This window comes from Rana temporaria, chromosome 13 (genome assembly GCF_905171775.1).
Source record: "Rana temporaria chromosome 13, aRanTem1.1, whole genome shotgun sequence".
Lineage (NCBI taxonomy): Eukaryota > Metazoa > Chordata > Amphibia > Anura > Ranidae > Rana > Rana temporaria.
In genome coordinates, this window is record NC_053501.1 from 683,373 (window position 1) to 708,131 (window position 24,759).

The 24,759-nt window shown below is 51.5% G+C and overlaps 1 protein-coding gene across 3 annotated transcripts in view; it reads right to left on the reverse strand.

Annotated features, from left to right (window-relative positions):
* UNC79 (unc-79 homolog, NALCN channel complex subunit) overlaps positions 1 to 24,759 on the reverse strand; it is a 218,786-nt gene that overhangs the window by 107,430 nt on the left and 86,597 nt on the right. For all 3 annotated transcript variants that reach the window (XM_040333248.1, XM_040333247.1, XM_040333246.1), the window contains 5 exons: positions 17,089 to 17,168; positions 16,420 to 16,568; positions 15,056 to 15,213; positions 10,764 to 10,945; positions 4,105 to 4,306 (listed from right to left, as the gene is read on the reverse strand). In XM_040333248.1, coding sequence (XP_040189182.1) covers positions 4,105 to 4,306; positions 10,764 to 10,945; positions 15,056 to 15,213; positions 16,420 to 16,568; positions 17,089 to 17,168 — 771 coding nt within the window. The remainder of the gene's footprint in view (positions 1 to 4,104; positions 4,307 to 10,763; positions 10,946 to 15,055; positions 15,214 to 16,419; positions 16,569 to 17,088; positions 17,169 to 24,759) is intronic.

Here is a 24,759-nt window from a genome sequence, read left to right on the forward strand (position 1 = left end):
GAATGGGGCTAGCCGTAATTTACGTTCACGTCAAAAGCATGACGATTTGCCAACGTCATTTGGAGCATGCGCACTGGGATACGTCCACGGACGGCGCATGCGCCGTTCGTTAGAAACGTCAAATACGGGGGGGTCACTAGTATTTTACATAGAACACGCCCCCAACCAGCCTATTTTGAATTAGGCGGGCTTACGCCGGCCCAGTTACACAGCGCCGCCGTAAGTTACAGCGCAAGTTCTTTGTGAATACAGGACCTGCTGCTCTAACTTACGGCGGCGCAGTGTATCTGAGATACGCTACGCCGGCCAAAATCTACCTGAATCTAGCCCTATGTTTTTTATAAATATATATATATATTATATACACACATATATAAGTTTACATACACATGGCTGTGTTCCATTGTTCTCTTGTGTCTGTCTGCTTTGGGAGAAAAGTATTATGGGATGTGTATTTTCTGTGAGGAGGGAGGGGGGGAATTCCCCCCCAAACAGCTCTCCCTGCTGATTGGACAGTCTACCGATGAGAACTTTGAATATCTCTGTTTGCCTGTGTTCAAATAAACAGTTCATGTTCAGCAGCCAAAACGAGTCGTGCCTGGTTCTTGGTTGTCATTGGTTGGAATATCTGATATCTACATTCAGACTGGAGGAAGAGGTATATGATGAAAGCACTCAGGTGGAGTGTGGGGGATGTTCCCTTACAGAAACCTTCTCTGTCTACTGTAATTCATTACATACAGTGTGCAGGCTTTGCTTCCTTCTCAGTAGTCCAATCATTGGGGAAGAAGAGACCGAGGAAATACTTCAGATGAGAGGTCCCCCATCATATGAGAGGCCCCCTCATAACATCAGAGGTCCCCTCATAACATCAGAGGCCTCCCCATCAAATCAGAGACTGTCCTTCATATCAGAGGTCCCCTCATAACATCAGAGGTCCTCCCATCACATCAAAGGTCCTGCATCATATCAGAGGCTGTTCTTCATATCAGAGGTCCCCCAATTACATCAGAGGTCTCCCCATCAAATCAGAGGTCTCTCCATTACATCAGAGGTCTCCCCATCACATCAGAGGTCTCCCCTTCACATCAGAGGTCTCTCTATTACATCAGAGGTCTCCCCTTCACATCAGAGGTCTCCCATCACATCAGAGGTCCCCCCATCACATCAGAGGTCCCCCCATCACATCAGAGGTCTCCCCATCACATCAGAGGTCCCCCCATCACATCAGAGGTCTCCCCATTACATCAGAGGTCTCCCCTTCACATCAGAGGTCTCCCAGCACATCAGAGGTCCTCCCATCACATCAGAGGTCCTCCCATCACATCAGAGGTCTCCCCATCACATCAGAGGCCCCTCCCATCACATCAGAGGTCCTCCATCTTATCAGAGCCTGTCCTTCATATCATAGGTCCTCCCAACATATCAGAGGCCCCCCATCACACCAGAGGTCCCCTCATAACATCAGAGGTCCCCTCATAACATCAGAGGTCTCCCATCACATCAGAGGTCCCCCCATCACATCAGAGGTCCTCCCCCATCACACCAGAGGTCCTCCATCTTATCAGAGCCTGTCCTTCATATCATAGGTCCTCCCAACATATCAGAGGCCCCCCATCACACCAGAGGTCCCCTCATAACATCAGAGGTCCCCCATCCTATCAAAGGTTCCTGTTCATATCAGAACCTGTTCTTCACATCAGAGGTCTCCCCATTACATCAGAGGTCTCCCCATCACATCAGAGGTCTCCCCATTACATCAGAGGTCCTCCCATCACATCAGAGGTCCCCCATCACATCAGAGATCTCCCCATCACATCAGAGATCTCCTCCATCACATCAGAGATCTCCCCATCACATCAGAGGTCCCCTCCATAACATCAGAGGTCTCTCCATTACATCAGAGGTCCTCCCATCACATCAGAGGTCTCCCCGTCACATCAGAGATCTCCCCATCACATCAGAGGTCTCCTCCATCACATCAGAGGTCCCCTCCATAACATCAGAGGTCTCTCCATTACATCAGAGGTCCTCCCATCACATCAGAGGTCCTCCCATCACATCAGAGGTCTCCCCTTCACATCAGAGGTCTCCCCTTCACATCAGAGGTCTCCCCTTCACATCAGAGGTCCCCCCATCACATCAGAGGTCCCCCATCACATCAGAGGTCCCCCCATCACATCAGAGGTCTCCCCATCACATCAGAGGTCCTCTCATCACATCAGAGGTCCTCCCATCACAGAGGTCTCTTCATCACATCAGAGGTCTCCCCATCACATCAGAGGCCTCCCATCACATCAGAGGTCTCCCCATCACATCAGAGGCCTCCCATCACATCAGAGGCCTCCCATCACATCAGAGGTCTCCCCATTACATCAGAGGTCTCCCCTTCACATCAGAGGTCTCCCCATTACATCAGAGGTCTCCCCATTACATCAGAGGTCTCCCCATCACATTAGAGGTCCCCCCATCACATTAGAGGTCTCCCTACCACATCAGAGGTCTCCCCATCACATCAGAGGTCTCCCCATTACATCAGAGGTCTCCCTCACATCAGGGGTCCCTCCACCACATCAAAGTCCCACCTTGACATCAGAGTGTCACCTTCATGTCAAAAGCCCTTCCATCATATGAGAGTCCCCCGTATACATCAGAGACCATCCAATACATGAGAGCCCTCCATCACAGATCACCCGAATCACACAGTCCCCCCTATAATAGAGTCCCCCAATCACAGTGCCCCATCACAAAGCCACCCAATCACAGAGTCCTCCCCTATAACAGAGTCCCCCAATCACAGTGCCCCATCACACAGCCACCCAATCACACAGCTCCCTCTTCACTTCAGTCCCCTACCTTTTGGCTCCAGCAGGGCAGCAAAGGGTGGGCGGTGGAGGAGGTCAGCAGGAGGCGGACTTCTGTCTTGTCCCGAATGCTGGGGGCGGCCCCATATGCCGGTTTTGCCCTGAATCAGAGTCATGCGCTGGGGCTGCCATCACCATAGCAATGAATGACGCGGTGAGCCCCAGCCCTAGAGCATCATCTCTTGTTTTGGTGCCTGTCCCGCCTGCCCACACCATGCCAACTCATGACACTGATCCGGGGCAAGCAGGGTCCCGTACTCATGGCACCCTGGGGGGGGGGGGACTTAGACAGCACCCTGGTCGGGAAACACGGCCTAGGCAAAGTCACTGACTGGAGCACAAAGATGGAGCTTTTTAATGATACTGTAGCTGTATATTGTGGCTTGTATTTTTCGCCCCATAAGACGCACTTTTTGCCCCCTAAAAAGGAAGGGGAAATGTATGTGTCTTATGGAGCGAATGGTGACCAGCCCCTTCCGTGTTACAATATCGGGCACCTCCCCTCTCCTTTCCCCGCTATGCCTTCTGGGTCCTGTAGGCTGGCTGGGTTTCATGTCACTGGCGCACGCGCAGTGACGTCAGACGCTGATCGAGGGGGGGGGATACAATAGGCCGGCACCTCCAGCGTGTCATCTGCTTGGCATGACCCTTCGATGTGTGTACCTGGCGACAGGTAATCTGGTCATTCTCAGCGCTCGCAGCCGGCATGGGGAATTCGTTATAAGATGTGGACATATTTTATGGGGGTGGGGTCTGTTTTCTGCCTGGAAGCCCCCCTTAGAGTCTCACTTGTAGGGAAGGGGAACTCCTTGTGGGATTGGTTTCTGCCTGGAAGCCCCCCTTAGAGTCTCACTTGTAGGGAAGGGGAACTCCTTGTGGGATTGGTTTGCTGCCTGGAAGCCCCCCTTAGAGTCTCACTTGTAGGGAAGGGGAACTCCTTGTGGGATTGGTTTGCTGCCTGGAAGCCCCCCTTAGAGTCTCACTTGTAGGGAAGGGGAACTCCTTGTGGGATTGGTTTCTGCCTGGAAGCCCCCCTTAGAGTCTCACTTGTAGGGAAGGGGAACTCCTTGTGGGATTGGTTTCTGCCTGGAAGCCCCCCTTAGAGTCTCACTTGTAGGGAAGGGGAACTCCTTGTGGGATTGGTTTGCTGCCTGGAAGCCCCCCTTAGAGTCTCACTTGTAGGGAAGGGGAACTCCTTGTGGGATTGGTTTCTGCCTGGAAGCCCCCCTTAGAGTCTCACTTGTAGGGAAGGGGAACTCCTTGTTGCAGTCCAGGTGTAGCTGAGCTTCCAGGGACAACGTGTCAAATCTGTTCACAAAGAATTCCCAGCTCAGCGCCGGGATGTCCTGCTTCAGGAAGTGGAGGAGGAGGAGCTTGCTGAGGATGGTCGGCCGGTCCTTTACCACCGTGTCAAACTGGAAGTCCAGGCAGAGGCAAAGACCCTGCAGAGGAGGAAGAGGAAGAGGGATGAGGAGGAGGAGGAAGGATGAGGAGGAGGAGGAAGGATGAGGAGGAGGAGGAGGAAGAGGAAGGATGAGGAGGAGGAAGAAGGATGAGGAGGAGGAAGAAGGATGAGGAGGAGGAAGAAGGATGAGGAAGAAGGATGAGGGGGAGGAAGAAGGAGGAGGAGGAGGAAGAAGGATGAGGAAGAGGAAGAAGGATGAGGGGGAGGAAGAAGGATGAGGAGGAGGAAGAAGGATGAGGAGGAGGAGGAAGGATGAGGAGGAGGAAGAAGGATGAGGATGAGGAAGAGGAAGAAGGATGAGGGGGAGGAAGAAGGATGAGGAGGAGGAAGAAGGATGAGGAGGAGGAGGAAGGATGAGGAGGAGGAAGAAGGATGAGGATGAGGAAGAAGGATGAGGGGGAGGAAGAAGGATGAGGAGGAGGAAGAAGGATGAGGAGGAGGAAGAAGGATGAGGAGGAGGAAGAAGGATGAGGAAGAGGAAGAAGGATGAGGGGGAGGAAGAAGGATGAGGAGGAGGAGGAGGAAGGATGAGGAGGAGGAAGAAGGATGAGGAAGAGGAAGAAGGATGAGGGGGAGGAAGAAGGATGAGGAGGAGGAAGAAGGATGTGGAAGAGGAAGAAGGATGAGGAGGAGGAAGAGGAAGAAGGATGAGGAGGAGGAAGAAGGATGAGGAGGAGGAGGAGGAAGGATGAAGAGGAGGAAGAAGGATGAGGATGAGGAAGAAGGATGAGGGGGAGGAAGAAGGATGAGGAGGAGGAAGAAGGATGAGGAGGAGGAAGAAGGATGAGGGGGAGGAAGAAGGATGAGGAGGAGGAAGAGGGATGAGGAGGAGGAAGAGGGATGAGGAGGAGGAAGAGGGATGAGGAGGAGGAAGAAGGATGAGGAGGAGGAAGAAGGATGAGGAGGAGGAAGAGGAGGGGAGGAAGAAGGATGAGGAGGAGGAAGAAGAAGGAGGAGGAGGAGGAAGAAGGATGAGGGGGAGGAAGAAGGATGAGGAGGAGGAAGAAGGATGAGGAAGAGGAAGAAGGATGAGGGGGAGAAAGAAGGATGAGGAGGAGGAGGAGGAAGGATGAGGAGGAGGAAGAAGGATGAGGAAGAGGAAGAAGGATGAGGGGGAGGAAGAAGGATGAGGAGGAGGAAGAAGGATGTGGAAGAGGAAGAAGGATGAGGAGGAGGAAGAGGAAGAAGGATGAGGAGGAGGAAGAAGGATGAGGGGGAGGAAGAAGGATGAGGAGGAGGAAGAAGGATGAGGGGGAGGAAGAAGGATGAGGAGGAGGAAGAAGGATGAGGAGGAGGAAGAAGGATGAGGGGAGGAAGAAGGATGAGGAGGAGGAAGAAGGATGAGGAGGAGGAGGAAGAATGAGGAGGAGGAAGAGGGATGAGGAGGAGGAAGAAGGATGAGGGGGAGGAAGAGGAGGAGGAGGAGGAAGAAGGATGAGGAGGAGGAAGAAGGATGAGGGAGAGGAAGAAGGATGAGGAGAGGAAGAAGGATGAGGAGGAGGAAGAAGGATGAGGAAGAAGGAGGAGGAGGAGGAAGAAGGAGGAGGAGGAGGAAGAAGAAGGATGAGGAGGAGGAAGAAGGATGAGGAGGAGGAGGAAGAAGGATGAGGAGGAGGAGTAAGGATGAGGAGGAGGAAGAAGGATGAGGAGGAGGAAGAAGGATGAGGAGGAGGAAGAGGGATGAGGAGGAGGAAGAAGGATGAGGAGGAGGAAGAAGGATGAGGAGGAGGAGGAAGAAGGATGAGGAGGAGGAGTAAGGATGAGGAGGAGGAAGAAGGATGAGGAGGAGGAAGAAGGATGAGGAGGAGGAGTAAGGATGAGGAGGAGGAAGAAGGATGAGGAGGAGGAAGAAGGATGAGGAGGAGGAAGAAGGATGAGGAGGAGGAAGAAGGATGAGGAGGAGGAAGAAGGATGAGGAGGAGGAAGAAGGATGAGGAGGAGGAAGAGGAGGGGAGGAAGAAGGATGAGGAGGAGGAAGAAGAAGGAGGAGGAGGAGGAAGAAGGATGAGGGGGAGGAAGAAGGATGAGGAGGAGGAAGAAGGATGAGGAAGAGGAAGAAGGATGAGGAGGAGGAAGAAGGATGAGGAGGAGGAGGAGGAAGGATGAGGAGGAGGAAGAAGGATGAGGAAGAGGAAGAAGGATGAGGGGGAGGAAGAAGGATGAGGAGGAGGAAGAAGGATGTGGAAGAGGAAGAAGGATGAGGAGGAGGAAGAGGAAGAAGGATGAGGAGGAGGAAGAAGGGTGAGGAGGAGGAAGAAGGATGAGGGGGGAGGAAGAAGGATGAGGAGGAGGAAGAAGGATGAGGGGGAGGAAGAAGGATGAGGAGGAGGAAGAAGGATGAGGAGGAGGAAGAAGGATGAGGGGGAGGAAGAAGGATGAGGAGGAGGAGGAGGAAGGATGAGGAGGAGGAAGAAGGATGAGGAAGAGGAAGAAGGATGAGGGGGAGGAAGAAGGATGAGGAGGAGGAAGAAGGATGTGGAAGAGGAAGAAGGATGAGGAGGAGGAAGAGGAAGAAGGATGAGGAGGAGGAAGAAGGGTGAGGAGGAGGAAGAAGGATGAGGGGGAGGAAGAAGGATGAGGAGGAGGAAGAAGGATGAGGGGGAGGAAGAAGGATGAGGAGGAGGAAGAAGGATGAGGAGGAGGAAGAAGGATGAGGGGGAGGAAGAAGGATTAGGAGGAGGAAGAAGGATGAGGAGGAGGAGGAAGAATGAGGAGGAGGAAGAGGGATGAGGAGGAGGAAGAAGGATGAGGGGGAGGAAGAAGGAGGAGGAGGAGGAAGAAGGATGAGGAGGAGGAAGAAGGATGAGGGAGAGGAAGAAGGATGAGGAGGAGGAAGAAGGATGAGGAGGAGGAGGAAGAATGAGGAGGAGGAGGAAGAAGGAGGAGGATGAGGAAGAAGGAGGAGGAGGAGGAAGAAGAAGGATGAGGAGGAGGAAGAAGGATGAGGAGGAGGAGGAAGAAGGATGAGGAGGAGGAGTAAGGATGAGGAGGAGGAAGAAGGATGAGGGGAGGAAGAAGGATGAGGAGGAGGAAGAAGGATGAGGAGGAGGAAGAAGGATGAGGAGGAGGAGGAAGAAGGATGAGGAGGAGGAGTAAGGATGAGGAGGAGGAAGAAGGATGAGGAGGAGGAAGAAGGATGAGGAGGAGGAAGAGGGATGAGGAGGAGGAAGAAGGATGAGGAGGAGGAAGAAGGATGAGGAGGAGGAAGAAGGATGAGGAGGAGGAAGAAGGATGAGGAGGAGGAGGAGGAAGAAGAAGGATGAGGAGGAAGGATGAGGATGACCCAGAGGAGCTTCTCCAATGCCAGATGATCAGTCTAAACAAAAACCTTTCTAGAGTTCTTGGAGATATAAAGATCTCTGCTATTGCCTGGTGATCAGGGGCGGACTGACCATTCGGGCACTGCCTGAGGGCCCCATGCCACTAGGGGGCCCCATCAGAGTTGCCAGGCTCAGTAAAACCAGGGACAGTATGTAAAAATCACAAGATTATAGCTACCCCGCCTCTCCGGTACCTTTTCAGTGTGTGTATTGTGTGTCTGTGTGTGTATACTGTATGTGTGTGTGCGTATACTGTGTGGCCCCATAATCTATTGCCGGGGGCCCCATAATCTCCTATTGCCCGGGGGCCCCATAATCTCCTATTGCCTGGGGGCCCCATAATCTCCTATTGCCGGGGGCCCCATAATCTCCTATTTCCCGGGGGCCCCATAATCTCCTATTGCCCGGGGGGCCCCATAATCTCCTATTGCCTGGGGGCCCCATAATCTCCTATTGCCGGGGGCCCCATAATCTCCTATTTCCCGGGGGCCCCATAATCTCCTATTGCCTGGGGGCCCCATAATCTCCTATTGCCCGGGGGCCCCATAATGTCCTATTGCCCGGGGGCCCCATACGTTTTTGGTGATAGTTCTGTTTCTAGACCTGCTCCTGGGATAGTTGATCTCCTAAATAAGACACCGCTGTAGCCTGGACCCGGACTCACATATACACTATATTACCAAAAGTATTGGGACGCCTCCCTTTACACGCACATGACCTTTAATGACCCCCCAGTCTTAGTCCGGAGGGTTCAATATTGAGTTGGCTCCGCCCTTTGCAGCTATAACACCTTCACCTCTTCTGGGAAGGCCGTCCACAAGGTTTAGGGGTGTGTCTATGGAAAGGCCGCCCACAAGGTTTAGGGGTGTGTCTATGGGAAGGCCGTCCACAAGGTTTAGGGGTGTGTCTATGGGAAGGCCATCCACAAGGTTTAGGGGTGTGTCTATGGGAAGGCCGTCCACAAGGTTTAGGGGTGTGTCTATGGGAAGGCCGTCCACAAGGTTTAGGGGTGTGTGTATATAGGAAGGGCGCCCACAAGGTTTAGGGGTGTGTCTATGGGAAGGCCGTCCACAAGGTTTAGGGGTGTGTCTATGGGAAGGCCGTCCACAAGGTTTAGGGGTGTGTCTATGGGAAGGCCGTCCACAAGGTTTAGGGGTGTGTCTATGGGAAGGCCGTCCACAAGGTTTAGGGGTGTGTCTATGGGAAGGCCATCCACAAGGTTTAGGGGTGTGTCTATGGGAAGGCCGTCCACAAGGTTTAGGGGTGTGTCTATGGGAAGGCCGTCCACAAGGTTTAGGGGTGTGTGTATATAGGAAGGGCGCCCACAAGGTTTAGGGGTGTGTCTATGGGAAGGCCGTCCACAAGGTTTAGGGGTGTGTCTATGGGAAGGCCGTCCACAAGGTTTAGGGGTGTGTCTATGGGAAGGCCGTCCACAAGGTTTAGGGGTGTGTCTATGGGAAGGCCGTCCACAAGGTTTAGAGGTGTGTCTATGGGAAGGCCGTCCACAAGGTTTAGGGGTGTGTCTATGGGAAGGCTGTCCACAAGGTTTAGGAGGGTGTCTATGGGAAGGCCACCCACAAGGTTTAGGGGTGTGTCTATGGGAAGGCCGTCCACAAGGTTTAGAGGTGTGTCTATGGGAAGGCCGTCCACAAGGTTTAGGGGTGTGTCTATGGGAAGGCTGTCCACAAGGTTTAGGAGGGTGTCTATGGGAAGGCCACCCACAAGGTTTAGGGGTGTGTCTATGGGAAGGCCGTCCACAAGGTTTAGGAGGGTGTCTATGGGAAGGCCACCCACAAGGTTTAGGGGTGTGTCTATGGGAAGGCCGTCCACAAGGTTTAGAGGTGTGTCTATGGGAAGGCCGTCCACAAGGTTTAGGGGCGTGTCTATGGGAAGGCTGTCCACAAGGTTTAGGGGTGTGTCTATGGGAAGGCCGTCCACAAGGTTTAGAGGTGTGTCTATGGGAAGGCCGTCCACAAGGTTTAGGGGTGTGTCTATGGGAAGGCCGTCCACAAGGTTTAGGGGTGTGTCTATGGGAAGGCCGTCCACAAGGTTTAGGGGTGTGTCTATGGGAAGGCCGTCCACAAGGTTTAGGGGTGTGTCTATGGGAAGGCCGTCCACAAGGTTTAGGGGTGTGTCTATGGGAAGGCAGCCCACAAGGTTTAGGGGTGTGTCTATGGGAAGGCCGTCCACAAGGTTTAGGGGGGTGTCTATGGGAAGGCCGTCCACAAGGTTTAGGGGTGTGTCTATGGGAAGGCCGTCCACAATGTTTAGGGGTGTGTCTATGGGAAGGCCGTCCACAATGTTTAGGGGGGTGTCTATGGGAAGGCGGTCCACAAGGTTTAGGGGTGTGTCTATGGGAAGGCCGTCCACAAGGTTTAGGGGTGTGTCTATGGGAAGGCCGTCCACAAGGTTTAGGGGTGTGTCTATGGGAAGGTTTGACCATTCTTCCAGAAGAGCATTTGTCAGGGTCAACAATGCCCATCTGCAGCCTCACTGTGCCCATTTGCAGCTTTACTGTGCCCATCTCCATCTGCAGCCTCCTGTGTCCATCTTCAGCTTTGCTGTGCCCATCTGCAGCCTCACTGTGCCCATCTGCATACGTCAGCCTCACTGTACCCATTTGCAGCCTCACTATACCCATATGTCTTGCCTCACTGTGCCCATTTGCAGCATCACTGTGCCCATTTGCAGCCTCACTGTGCCCATCTGCAGCCTCACTGTGCCCATCTTCACCTTTGCTGTGCCCATCTTCAGCCTCACTGTGCCCATATGCAGCATCACTGTACCCATTTTCAGCCTCACTGTACCCATATTTCTTGCCTCACTGTGCCCATCTGCAGCATCACTGTGCCCATTTGCAGTGTCACTGTGCCCATTTTCAGCCTCACTGTGCCCATCTTCACCTTTGCTGTGCCCATCTGCAGCCTCACTGTGCCCATTTGCAGCCTCACTGTGCCCATATTTCTTGCCTCACTGTGCCCATCTTCACCTTTGCTGTGCCCATCTGCAGCCTCACTGTGCCCATTTGCAGCCTCACTGTGCCCATCTGCAGCCTTATGATCTCCAGCGCTGTGATATGCAGTCTAGTCGGCGGCCATAATGACAGAACCTCACCTGCAGGGCCGGCCTCTTGATGGTGTCCAGCAGAAGACCGGCGCGTGTCGCCACCGCTGGGTTGACGTCTTCCACGGCGGTCAGGAAGCAGCAGAAGGCGTGGGCCAGCGAATATTTCAGCAGGTGGTTCTTTGTGAGCGAATGGATGTCCAGGAACCGGCAGAGAACGGCGACCTTCTCCACTGGAATGAAAGCCACAGTCAGTTCCTCCCATACCTCTGTACCCGGACGCTCCGGACCCTGCCAAGCTACGTGTCCCAACCTTCTCCACTGGAATGAAAGCCACAGTCAGTTCCCCCATACCACTGTACCCGGACGCTCCGGACCCTGCCAACCTATGTGTCCCAACCTTCTCCACTGGAATGAAAGCCACAGTCAGTTCCTCCATACCACTGTACCCGGACGCTCCGGACCCTGCCAACCTATGTGTCCCAACCTTCTCCACTGGAATGAAAGCCACAGTCAGTTCCTCCCATACCACTATACCCGGACGCTCCGGACCCTGCCAAGCTATGTCTCCCAACCTTCTCCACTGGAATGAAAGCCACAGTCAGTTCCTCCCATACCACTATACCCGGACGCTCCGGACCCTGCCAAGCTATGTCTCCCAACCTTCTCCACTGGAATGAAAGCCACAGTCAGTTCCTCCCATACCACTGTACCCAGACGCTCCGGACCCTGCCAACCTATGTGTCCCAACCTTCTCCACTGGAATGAAAGCCACAGTCAGTTCCTCCCATACCACTGTACCCAGACGCTCCGGACCCTGCCAACCTATGTGTCCCAACCTTCTCCACTGGAATGAAAGCCACAGTCAGTTCCTCCCATACCACTTTACCCGGACGCTCCGGACCCTGCCAACCTATGTCTCCCAACCTTCTCCACTGGAATGAAAGCCACAGTCAGTTCCTCCCATACCACTGTACCCAGACGCTCCGGACCCTGCCAACCTATGTGCCCCAACCTTCTCCACTGGAATGAAAGCCACAGTCAGTTCCTCCATACCACTATACCCGGACGCTCCGGACCCTGCCAAGCTATGTGCCCCAACCTTCTCCACTGGAATGAAAGCCACAGTCAGTTACTCCCATACCACTGTACCCGGACGCTCCGGACCCTGCCAACCTATGTGTCCCAACCTTCTCCACTGGAATGAAAGCCACAGTCAGTTCCCCCATACCACTGTACCCGGACGCTCCGGACCCTGCCAACCTATGTGTCCCAACCTTCTCCACTGGAATGAAAGCCACAGTCAGTTCCTCCATACCACTGTACCCGGACGCTCCGGACCCTGCCAACCTATGTGTCCCAACCTTCTCCACTGGAATGAAAGCCACAGTCAGTTCCTCCCATACCACTATACCCGGACGCTCCGGACCCTGCCAAGCTATGTCTCCCAACCTTCTCCACTGGAATGAAAGCCACAGTCAGTTCCTCCCATACCACTATACCCGGACGCTCCGGACCCTGCCAAGCTATGTCTCCCAACCTTCTCCACTGGAATGAAAGCCACAGTCAGTTCCTCCCATACCACTGTACCCAGACGCTCCGGACCCTGCCAACCTATGTGCCCCAACCTTCTCCACTGGAATGAAAGCCACAGTCAGTTCCTCCATACCACTGTACCCGGACGCTCCGGACCCTGCCAAGCTATGTCTCCCAACCTTCTCCACTGGAATGAAAGCCACAGTCAGTTCCTCCCATACCACTGTACCCAGACGCTCCGGACCCTGCCAAGCTATGTGCCCCAACCTTCTCCACTGGAATGAAAGCCACAGTCAGTTCCTCCATACCACTGTACCCGGACGCTCCGGACCCTGCCAACCTATGTGTCCCAACCTTCTCCACTGGAATGAAAGCCACAGTCAGTTCCTCCCATACCACTATACCCGGACGCTCCGGACCCTGCCAAGCTATGTCTCCCAACCTTCTCCACTGGAATGAAAGCCACAGTCAGTTCCTCCCATACCACTGTACCCAGACGCTCCGGACCCTGCCAACCTATGTGCCCCAACCTTCTCCACTGGAATGAAAGCCACAGTCAGTTCCTCCATACCACTATACCCGGACGCTCCGGACCCTGCCAAGCTATGTGCCCCAACCTTCTCCACTGGAATGAAAGCCACAGTCAGTTACTCCCATACCACTGTACCCGGACGCTCCGGACCCTGCCAACCTATGTGTCCCAACCTTCTCCACTGGAATGAAAGCCACAGTCAGTTCCCCCATACCACTGTACCCGGACGCTCCGGACCCTGCCAACCTATGTGTCCCAACCTTCTCCACTGGAATGAAAGCCACAGTCAGTTCCTCCATACCACTGTACCCGGACGCTCCGGACCCTGCCAACCTATGTGTCCCAACCTTCTCCACTGGAATGAAAGCCACAGTCAGTTCCTCCCATACCACTATACCCGGACGCTCCGGACCCTGCCAAGCTATGTCTCCCAACCTTCTCCACTGGAATGAAAGCCACAGTCAGTTCCTCCCATACCACTGTACCCAGACGCTCCGGACCCTGCCAACCTATGTGTCCCAACCTTCTCCACTGGAATGAAAGCCACAGTCAGTTCCTCCCATACCACTATACCCGGACGCTCCGGACCCTGCCAACCTATGTGTCCCAACCTTCTCCACTGGAATGAAAGCCACAGTCAGTTCCTCCATACCACTGTACCCGGACGCTCCGGACCCTGCCAAGCTATGTGCCCCAACCTTCTCCACTGGAATGAAAGCCACAGTCAGTTCCTCCATACCACTGTACCCGGACGCTCCGGACCCTGCCAAGCTATGTGCCCCAACCTTCTCCACTGGAATGAAAGCCACAGTCAGTTCCTCCATACCACTGTACCCGGACGCTCCGGACCCTGCCAAGCTATGTGCCCCAACCTTCTCCACTGGAATGAAAGCCACAGTCAGTTCCTCCATACCACTGTACCCGGACGCTCCGGACCCTGCCAACCTATGTGCCCCAACCTTCTCCACTGGAATGAAAGCCACAGTCAGTTCCTCCATACCACTGTACCCGGACGCTCCGGACCCTGCCAAGCTATGTGCCCCAACCTTCTCCACTGGAATGAAAGCCACAGTCAGTTACTCCCATACCACTGTACCCGGACGCTCCGGACCCTGCCAACCTATGTGTCCCAACCTTCTCCACTGGAATGAAAGCCACAGTCAGTTCCCCCATACCACTGTACCCGGACGCTCCGGACCCTGCCAACCTATGTGTCCCAACCTTCTCCACTGGAATGAAAGCCACAGTCAGTTCCTCCATACCACTGTACCCGGACGCTCCGGACCCTGCCAACCTATGTGTCCCAACCTTCTCCACTGGAATGAAAGCCACAGTCAGTTCCTCCCATACCACTATACCCGGACGCTCCGGACCCTGCCAAGCTATGTCTCCCAACCTTCTCCACTGGAATGAAAGCCACAGTCAGTTCCTCCCATACCACTGTACCCGGACGCTCCGGACCCTGCCAAGCTATGTGTCCCAACCAGGCCAAAGCGGAGTGCAGTACTGCGTTTGGGCTGAGGTGGGGGGCGGGAGCCAAACGTCGCCAATCGGCGTCGTTCGGAAATACTCAGAAATACGCCATTCCCGAGCCTTTCCGATGTTTGCAGATCGGTCCTCTGGCCTTTTCCTGTGTTCCCAAGGCTCTCCGGCGCCCCCCCCCCCCCATCTCTGGCCGCATGCGGTATTGCATGCCATAGAAGTCAACGCGGAACAAATTATTTTAGTTTCCATTGACTTCTATGGGGAAACTCGCTTTGATATGCAAGTGCTTTGGATTACAAGCATTCTCCTGGAATTCGAAAATCGGAATTTAGAATTCGAAAATCCTAATATTGGAAATTCGAAAATTCTGATTTTGAAATCCCTAAAATCGGAAAATTTGGATTTTTTAATTTCTAAAGTTTCTAATTTTAGAATTTCCAAATTGAGAATTTTAGAATTTCCTAAATTCCGAAATCAGAAATTTTAAATTCGAAAATTCGAAAATCCAAAAATGTTCAAATTCTGAATTTCTTAATTTTGGAGTTCCGATTTTGGAATTTTGGAATTTTGGAATTTAGAAATTTCAGAAATCCGGAAATTTAGAAACTGAAAATTTTTTGGAAATTCTGAAATTTCGGAATAAACGAATTTGTAAAAACGAATTGTGAACGAAATGAATTGCGCGTGTCCTCTGCGCACACTCAGCCCTCCAGTCACAGAGATAGCAGTCCATGGGGTCCTTATAGGGACTATTAGTGGCCACCAGAAATATAAAGGCGTACTTACTTACCTGCTTCAAACCTCATCTTCCAGTCCTTGCTGTTGAAGTTGGAGTTTATAATTGTCCAGAAGATATCGGCGCCGTACGGAAGAGACAGAGCGTGGAGGAGCAGCGGGACCGCCAGGGAACACAGCTGGGAGAACTCCGACTTCAGAACCCGCCACAAGCTGGCCAAACACCAAAAAGTTCACAAATTTGTTTCAGTTTCATTTCTCCGACACCAAAAACTGCCTGCCGATCACATGACTCGGGAGGCTTTGGACTGATGAACATCGGGGGCCCATAGACAACGGAGGGACCACCAACTTCAACCATCACCAATCTACCAATGGGCACAAAAACATAACCGAGTGTCTACTACTAGTAGTCCCCATCAGTGCCGCCTTATCTGTGCCCATCAGTGCCACCTTATCTGTCCCCATCAGTGCCGCCTCATCTGTCCCCATCAGTGCCGCCTCATCTGTCCCCATCAGTGCCGCCTCATCTGTCCCCATCAGTGCCGCCTCATCTGTGCCCATCAGTGCCGCCTCATCTGTCCCCATCAGTGCCGCCTTATGTGCCGCCTCATCTGTCCCCATCTGTGCCGCCTCATCTGTCCCCATCAGTGCCGCCTCATCTGTCCCCATCAGTGCCGCCTCATCTGTCCCCATCAGTGCCGCCTCATCTGTCCCCATCAGTGCCGCCTCATCTGTCCCCATCAGTGCCGCCTCATCTGTCCCCATCAGTGTCGCCTCATCTGTCCCCATCAGTGCCGCCTTATCTGTGCCCGCGCAATTGTTAATTTAAAGTGCGTCAGCGCTGAAAATTGGTCTGGGCAGGAGGGGGGTTTACGTGCCCGGTAAGGAAGTGGTTAATGACCACCCTTCTGCTTGGTCCCGTCTCGTTCACCTCCTGAGGACCGTGACCCGGGACTAACATGCAGCAAAACCCATCCCCACCATCAGGAGCTGAATAATGGGGAGTAGTGCTTAGACCCCGCGCCTCGGGCGAACCCGCGTCATGCGCCGGGGTAATTTGCTGGTTGGTGGGATCCTCTCTACTGCTACAGCCGCTGGTCTCCCAGCCTGACCCTTGACCCCAGCAAGCCGCTGGTCTCCCAGCCTGACCCCTGACCCCAGCATGCCACTGGTCTCCCAGCCTGACCCCTGACCCCAGCAAGCCGCTGGTCTCCCAGCCTGACCCCTGACCCCAGCATGCCACTGGTCTCCCAGCCTGACCCCTGACCCCAGCAAGCCACTGGTCTCCCAGCCTGACCCCTGACCCCAGCAAGCCGCTGGTCTCCCAGCCTGACCCCAGCATGCTTTGGGGTTAGATGGTCTGGCGGCTGACCCCTGACCCAGCATGCTTTGGGGTTAGATGGTCGGGCGGCTCACCTGGAGATCAGCATGTGCTCCTGTATGTAGGCGAGGAAGGGAAGGTGGTCCTTCTTAGCGATGTAGAGACACTCGCCGTGCAGGCACAGAGTCTTCAGGCAGCTCAGCATGTTGAAGAGAATGTCCGGCTCATCGAACTTCGCCATTTCCTGAACACAGAGAGAAGAATAAGAGCGGGAAAGACACTCGGCCTGGTCTTTTACCCCCCAACACCCAACCCCCCAACCCCCAACCCTTGTGAAAAAAAACCCAACCCTTGTGAGAAACCCCCATAATGTGTCTAATAGGTGTATTCCCTACAATCAGTGGCTCCATCTAGTGGCCATAATCTGTAATTCTGCTAAAAAAAATAATCAGGAAAATACCACATTGTGGCCACTAGATGGAGCGGATGATCGTAGGAAATGGGGGGGGGGGCTTTAGATACACCCCGGGGGGAGGGGGAGCGTTAGATACACCCCACAATGGACGTACCTGGAGAACGGTGTAACAATCACACCCCGGGGAGGGGGGGCTTTAGATACACCCCGGGGGAGGGGGAGCGTTAGATACACCCAACATTGGACATACCTGGAGAACGGTGTAACATTCGCACCCCAGGGGAGGGGGGGCTTTAGATACACCCCGGGGGGGGGGGGGGGCTTTAGATACACCCCACAATGGACGTACCTGGAGAACGGTGTAAATTAGCTTCAGGGTCACAGGAAGCTGCTGGTAGAAGAACTTGTGATCCGTGTCGTTTTTCACATCTGTGACAGAAAAACCAAGAAAATAAGATGCCGGTTAGAGGGGACGCCGGTTAGTGAGGATGCCAGTTAGTGAGGACGCCGGTTAGTGAGGACGCCGGTTAGTGAGGACGCCGGTTAGTGCGGACGCCGGTTAGTGAGGACGCCGGTTAGTGAGGACGCCGGTTAGTGAGGACGCCGGTTAGTGAGGATGCCGGTTAGTGCGGACGCCGGTTAGTGAGGACGCCGGTTAGAGCGGACGCCGGTTAGAGCGGACGCCGGTTAGTGAGGACGCCGGTTAGAGCGGACGCCGGTTAGTGAGGACGCCGGTTAGTGAGGACGCCGGTTAGTGAGGACGTCGGTTAGTGAGGACGCCGGTTAGAGCGGACGCCGGTTAGTGAGGACGCCGGTTAGTGAGGACGCCGGTTAGTGAGGACGCCGGTTAGTGCGGACGCCGGTTAGAGCGGACGCCGGTTAGTGAGGACGCCGGTTAGTGAGGATGCCGGTTAGTGCGGACGCCGGTTAGTGAGGACGCCGGTTAGTGAGGACGTCGGTTAGTGCGGACGCCGGTTAGTGAGGACGCCGGTTAGTGAGGACGCCGGTTAGTGAGGACGCCGGTTAGTGAGGATGCCGGTTAGTGCGGACGCCGGTTAGTGAGGACGCCGGTTAGTGAGGACGCCGGTTAGTGAGGACGCCGGTTAGTGAGGATGCCGGTTAGTGCGGACGCCGGTTAGTGAGGACGCCGGTTAGTGAGGATGCCGGTTAGTGCGGACGCCGGTTAGTGAGGACGCCGGTTAGTGAGGACGTCGGTTAGTGAGGACGCCGGTTAGTGAGGACGCCGGTTAGTGAGGACGCCGGTTAGTGAGGACGCCGGTTAGTGAGGATGCCGGTTAGTGCGGACGCCGGTTAGTGAGGACGCCGGTTAGTGAGGACGCCGGTTAGTGAGGACGCCGGTTAGTGAGGATGCCGGTTAGTGCGGACGCCGGTTAGTGAGGACGCCGGTTAGAGCGGACGCCGGTTAGAGCGGACGCCGGTTAGTGAGGACGCCGGTTAGAGCGGACGCCGGTTAGTGAGGACGCCGGTTAGTGAGGACGCCGGTTAGTGAGGACGTCGGTTAGTGAGGACGCCGGTTAGAGCGGACGCCGGTTAGTGAGGACGCCGGTTAGTGAGGACGCCGGTTAGTGAGGACGCCGGTTAGTGCGGACGCCGGTTAGAGCGGACGCCGGTTAGTGAGGACGCCGGTTAGTGAGGATGCCGGTTAGTGCGGACGCCGGTTAGTGAGGACGCCGGTTAGTGAGGACGTCGGTTAGTGAGGACGCCGGTTAGAGCGGACGCCGGTTAGTGAGGACGCCGGTTAGTGAGGACGCCGGTTAGTGAGGACGCCGGTTAGTGAGGACGCCGGTTAGTGAGGACGCCGGTTAGTGAGGACGCCGGTTAGTGAGGACGCCGGTTAGAGCGGACGCCGGTTAGAGCGGACGCCGGTTAGAGCGGTGAAGGTCAGTAGACGTCGTCTGCACTAAGATACATATCAGATTTGAGGCATCCCCTGCAATAGGAATTTCAGTTTAGGTGAGATACTCCCAGATGGGTAAAAACTTCTAAAGCAGGGATCTGCAATTAGTGGACCTCCAGCTGTTGCAAAACTACAACTCCCATCATGCCTCTGGGTGTCATGCTTGTGGCTGTCAGAGGCTTGCTGTGCCTCATGGGACTAATTGCACAAACCCTGCAACTTTCCTCCCATTGGGGAGTTTCTCACCTTTTTTTTTTTTTTTTTTTTGCCACTTCAGACTTCACCACAGCGAGAGACTTGCTCATGATTTTATTCATAATTCCGTCTCTACATCTGGTTTAGCATCATTTGTGGTTTATTTCTTTTGCAAGTTTTTATACTTGTTATTATTTTTATTTTATTTATTTGTTTATTTTTATATTTTCCTTTTTTTTTTTTTTTTTTTTTTCCTCACCGTTTAGAACTCACTCTTTTATAGTAAGTACGGAATTTTTAAAAGATTTTATCTGCGTGGCAAAAAAAAATACCCAGCACCCCATCTCCCCCCTCCCAAACTAAATCCCCCCTCCCCCCCCCCTACCCACCCCCTCCCTGGACCATTCCACGACTCCACTATAAGAATTCATTCTCTTGATTGAAAAATGCGTTCCTATTCCTCTCTCAGGTTTTCTGCGAACCTCCAAGACTTTTTAAATTCCAACCAGGGTACCCATATATCCTTTTCCCCTTCCTTATGTTTATAGCTCCCGTATTTTAATTTCTCTCTCCTATAAGTGTCCTCTACGGAGTCGATCCACTCCCACATTTGCGGACTTTTCGCGTCTCTCCATTTAAGGGGAATCAATCGTTTCGCTGCGTTCAGCAAATGAGGGATCAGTGAACCCTTGTACTCCTTCTCTGGAATCTCCCCCCCATGAAAGAGAACTACCCATGGGTTATCTTCCACTTCTTTTTTTGTTATTACATTTATCAGGGACAAGATTTTTTTCCAATAGGCTTTAATTTTCGGGCAGTCCCACCATAGGTGTGCCATTGTTCCCCTTGACTCACAACCTCTCCAGCATTTCTCTGACTCTCCCCCTCTGAATTTTGCCAATTTATCTGGGGTGGCGTACCACCTCGTCAAACATTTGTAGTTCATCTCGGCAGTTCTTACATCTACTGCCGAGGTGTGAGTCATTTTCAGGATTCTTCCTATGGTCGTTTTCCCCCCTTGGGACCCCTAAGTCTGTTTCCCAATTTTGGATGTATTTTGGCGTGTCCAACTCTTCCGTTTTCTGCAAGTAATTATAGATTTTAGATATATTTCCTTTTGAACTTTCGATGCTACACAATTGTTCCAATAAGGTGTAATCCTCTTGTGACCTCAAAGGGTGTGGTAGGCGTTTGACGAATGAGGCTAACTGCAAGTATCTCCACTCGTCGAGCGCCCTAATTCCAATCCTATATTTAATATCGTGAAGTGTCCTAATTTTGCCATCTAGTGTTATATCTTTTAACTGTGTTCTATTTGTGATCCAATTTCCCCCTACTTCTTTTGTCCCTGGAATGAAATATTCATTTTCTTTTAAATCAATAAAGGGTGAGTTGAATTCTGTTTTTAATTGTTTGTGAAGTCTATCCCATATCCTCCATGCATTATGAGTAATTGTGTGTGTTGAGGAGTGTAAGAATCTGTGTTGTGGTGGATTCCAAATTAATCTCCCTAACTGTGCCCTCGCTAATGTGCATTCAATATTTATCCATCTTTTATCCTGGGATTCTTTAGCCCATTCTATAACCCGTGAGAGAACCGAAGCATTATAATACAATCTGATGTCGGGTACAGCTAAGCCTCCCTTTTTCTTGGCCCGTTTTAGGATTTGAGCAGACACCCTGTGTTTTTTATTATTCCAAATATAGTTCATTATGAGGGAGTTAATTATTTTAATATATGACGGTGGTAGGTATATTGGGACCATTTGAAACTTGTATAGAATTTTTGGGATGAGAACCATTTTTACTACATTTATCCTCCCGAACCACGAAATTGGTCTATTAAATATGTTTTTAATTTCACTTTTTATTTCGTTGAGCAGGGGGACAAAGTTTATTCTATATATTTTCTTTATGGAATTTGCCAGTTTTATTCCCAGATATTTTATTTCTTTTTGCCATTTAAAATTATATTTCTTCCGCAGATATTGTTCTTCTTCTTTAAGAATGTTGATATTTAGGATCTCCGTCTTTTCTGTATTCATTTTAAAGTTTGACACCTCACCATATTGTTTTAAGGTAGCTATTAACTTCGGGAGAGTGACTCTTGGGCTGCTTATATAGAATAGAATGTCGTCTGCGAAGGCGGATAATTTGTGCTCATCTTCTCCAACCTCTATTCCATATATTTCTGGATTTTGTCGGACCATTGCCAGCAGGGGTTCCAATGATAAGACAAAAAGAAGAGGGGACAGGGGACAACCCTGCCTGGTTCCATTTCTCATCTCGAAGGGTGCGGATAAAGATCCATTGATCTTGATCCTAGCACATGGGTGGAAATAGAGCGTTTTGATCCATTTGATCATCCTTGGGCCAATTCCTATACATTCTAGTGTTTGTATCAGGAACCCCCAGTCTACCCTATCAAACGCTTTCTCAGCGTCTACTGACAGGAATAGACCGGGGGTCCCTCTTTCTTTGATCTGCTCCATGAGGAGAAGTGCCCTAACCCCATTGTCCTTTCCCTCCCTCCCAGGTATGAAACCAACCTGGTCTGGGTGGACAATGGCAGTCATCACCCCCCTCATTCGGTCGGCCAAAATTTTTGCATACAGTTTGGTATCTGCATTCAGGAGTGAGATAGGTCGGAACCCTGAACAATTCGTATTGTCCTTTCCCTCTTTTTTAATGACAGTGACCGTAGCTGTTAATGCCTCTCTGCTCATCTCATAGTCTCGCCCCAACCCATTGAAATATTGACATAGTCTAGGGACTAAGATAGTACTAAACCTTTGTATATAGGCCGACGTGAAGCCATCTGGTCCCGGGCTTTTCCCATTGGGAGTATTTTTTAAGACCTCACTTATCTCCTGTTCAGTAATACTTTCCTCCATTCTTTCTATCTCATACTCTTCTATCTTCGGTAGATTAGTTTGCCGTAATACTTCCCTGATCTTATCCTTTTTTTCGGCAGGGTCCCTAATCTTCTGTTGGACATTGTATAGTTTTTCATAATAGCTTCTAAAAGATTCTGCTATTTTATTTGTCGCGTATACTAAGTCCCCATCCCCATTCCTGATTTTTTCGATAAAGTTTCTGGTTTTCTTTTTTCTTACCATTCTGGCCAAGTTTTTACTAGGTTTATTTCCCCAGACATATCTTTCACTCTCTACCCTGTCTATGAAATTCTTGGTTTCTTGCCCGGCAAGGGCTTTATATTCATCCCTTGTTAAAGTTAACTTACGGAGTGTTTCCTTCTTTTGGCCCTGTAATTTATGTTCCTGTTCCAGCCTATATATCTCCTCTTTTAGTGTTTTTAATTTACTCCTTCTCATTTTATTTTTCTTTGCCCCTTCTGCAATAAAAATCCCTCTTATATACGCTTTGTGGGCGTCCCACAGGGTTGCTCCTGTGATTCCCTCCTTGTCATTCTCCTGAAAATACCATTCCAATTCTTTCTGTACTCTCTCGACCACCACCTCGTCCCTCAACAGACTTTCATCCAATCTCCATTCAGGTAGAATACATTTTTGTATGGATGTACTTATTTTCATGGTTATGGGGGCGTGGTCTGATAGCGTTATGATCTCACAACTTGCTTCGACCACCCTCTCCAAAAGTCTATGGTCTACGAGGACGTAGTCAATCCTCGAGTACGTCCCATGCACAGGGGAAAAAAACGTATAGTCTCGTGTCTTGGGGTTAAGGATTCGCCAGACATCCACCATTTGATTTTGTGTCATTTGTTTTTTCAGTAACTTGAGATGCTCTCCGTTATTCCCCTGAGCATGGGACGTACTATCGAGGCTCGGGCACATGCAGAAGTTAAAATCCCCCATCAACACCACATGTCCCTCTTCAAATTTTTTTAATTTTCTGAGAATTTTACTAATATATTTAGCCGAATTCACATTGGGTGCATACACATTTGCCAGAGTGTAGTCCTCCTGTCCTAGTTTTATTTTCAAGAACAAGAATCTCCCCTCCGGATCATTCAGTCTGTCCACCAATGTGTATCTAACTCCTCTTGCAAATCCTATGGCAACCCCCCGGGATCTCGATGAGACTGTATCTCCATAATACCAGACGGGATATTCAGATGAAAACAGCTTTATATTAGACTCTAAGGTAATGTGGGTCTCTTGTAGGTAGGCAATGTCTACTTTATACTGCGTAAGTTCGGCAAGAATTTTATGTCTCTTAATATGGGAGTTTAAACCTTTTACATTATATGATAAGAACTTAATATCTGTCATTTATCTCTCCTTTTTTTTTTTTTTTTTTTTTCCCTTTTCCTTTTTTGAGTTTGAAAAGAATTCCTGTGGAGTCGTTCAGATGGTCCCCCTCCCATTTCCCCTCCCCTCCCTGGCCCACTACCCTCCCTCCCTCCCATTTTCCCCCCTCCCCCCCCCTCTCTCCCCAGCCCCCCCTCCCTCCCTCCCCCACCCCGGCCCAATCTTGGCCTGGGAGCCACTGGTAGAAGACTCCTCGCCTTCATCCTTGGCTCCTCTTTTGTGGTGGTGTTGAGGGCTCCCCCTTGACTCCCCCCCCCCCCCCCCCCCCCCCCCCCCCCCCCCTCCCCGTCCAGCATCTCAAAATTCCATACTAAGCATCGCCCCGCTAATCCACCCAATCAGGGAGTTCAGGGATTACTAAGTTCATTTTAGAGCAAAAATCATTCAGTTCCTCCGGGTACCTAAGTCGTGCTGTTTTACCCCCCTTTATACCTATGAGGCAAGCCGGAAATCCCCATTGGTACTTAATATTTTGTGCCCGCATGAGTTCCAAGAGGGGTTTCAAGCATCTCCTCCTTGCCAGTGTTTCTTTAGCAAGATCGGAGAATATTTGTATCTCGGTGTCTCTATATCTCAGGGGGGGTTTCCCCCTAAGCCTGCTCCATATTTCTGCTTTGTCAACATAATTCCTGAACCTTACGACCACATCTCTTGGGCCGTATCTTTCTATTTGTTGGGGGTTCCCCACTCGGTGTACTCTCTCAATCTTAAGGGGCTTGGATTCTACTGATCTCTCTAGCAGGGGGTTAAAAATTGTGTTCATGATGTCTTTTAGATCTTCCTCCTTGTCTTCTGATAGCCCTCTGATTCTAAGGTTCTGTCGCCTGTTGCGATTCTCCTGGTCCTCAATCCTATATGCCACCAATCTCTGGTTTTCGGTCAGGGCCTTTACTTGCTTTTTCAAGGATTTTATTTCCTGGTCCTGCTCCTCTATTCTCTTTTCCGTCTCTACCACTCTTTCACAGAGCCCTCCTAGATCTATTCTTATCTTGTTAATTTCTGTCCTTATGATATTTTCCATGACATTTTCCATCCTCACCAGCATTGCGTTCATCTCTGCCTTTGTAGGGGGCTGTGTATCTTGGGATAGCTCCTCTGCATTATTTTGCTCTTGCTCGCTTTCTAGTGTCGTTTCACCTCTAGAACTCTCCCCACTACTTATTCCTACTCCTTTTTTTTTATCGAACTTCTTCTTTTCAGTTTTTTTTGCGAGTCCTGGGCTTTTTAGGCTCCCTTCCTGCGTCATATATTGTTGTATGGAGCTGTTCCCCGAGTTATTCTTAGTTGGTTTTGTAGTGCCACCCCTCGTAGACCTATTCATTTTGTTGGAGGGTCTGATTCTCTTCCCCAGTTTGGAGATGGAATTTTTTTTTTTTTTTTTTTTTAAGGGAACGAGAGAAGCCCACGACTTTCCTCCTGATGTGAGCCTCTCTCTTCCCCTATATACTACTCATGTCCTGAAAAAATAATTATTTTAATAAAGAGAGGGCCACAGGAAAGCAAGAGCCCTGAACTAAAACACAGAGGTAAGGGGCTGATCAGCAGGGGAGAGGACGATTACTGCTATTAAGCAGAATTACCTGGGCTCCCGGACTCACTCCTTAGAAGGAAA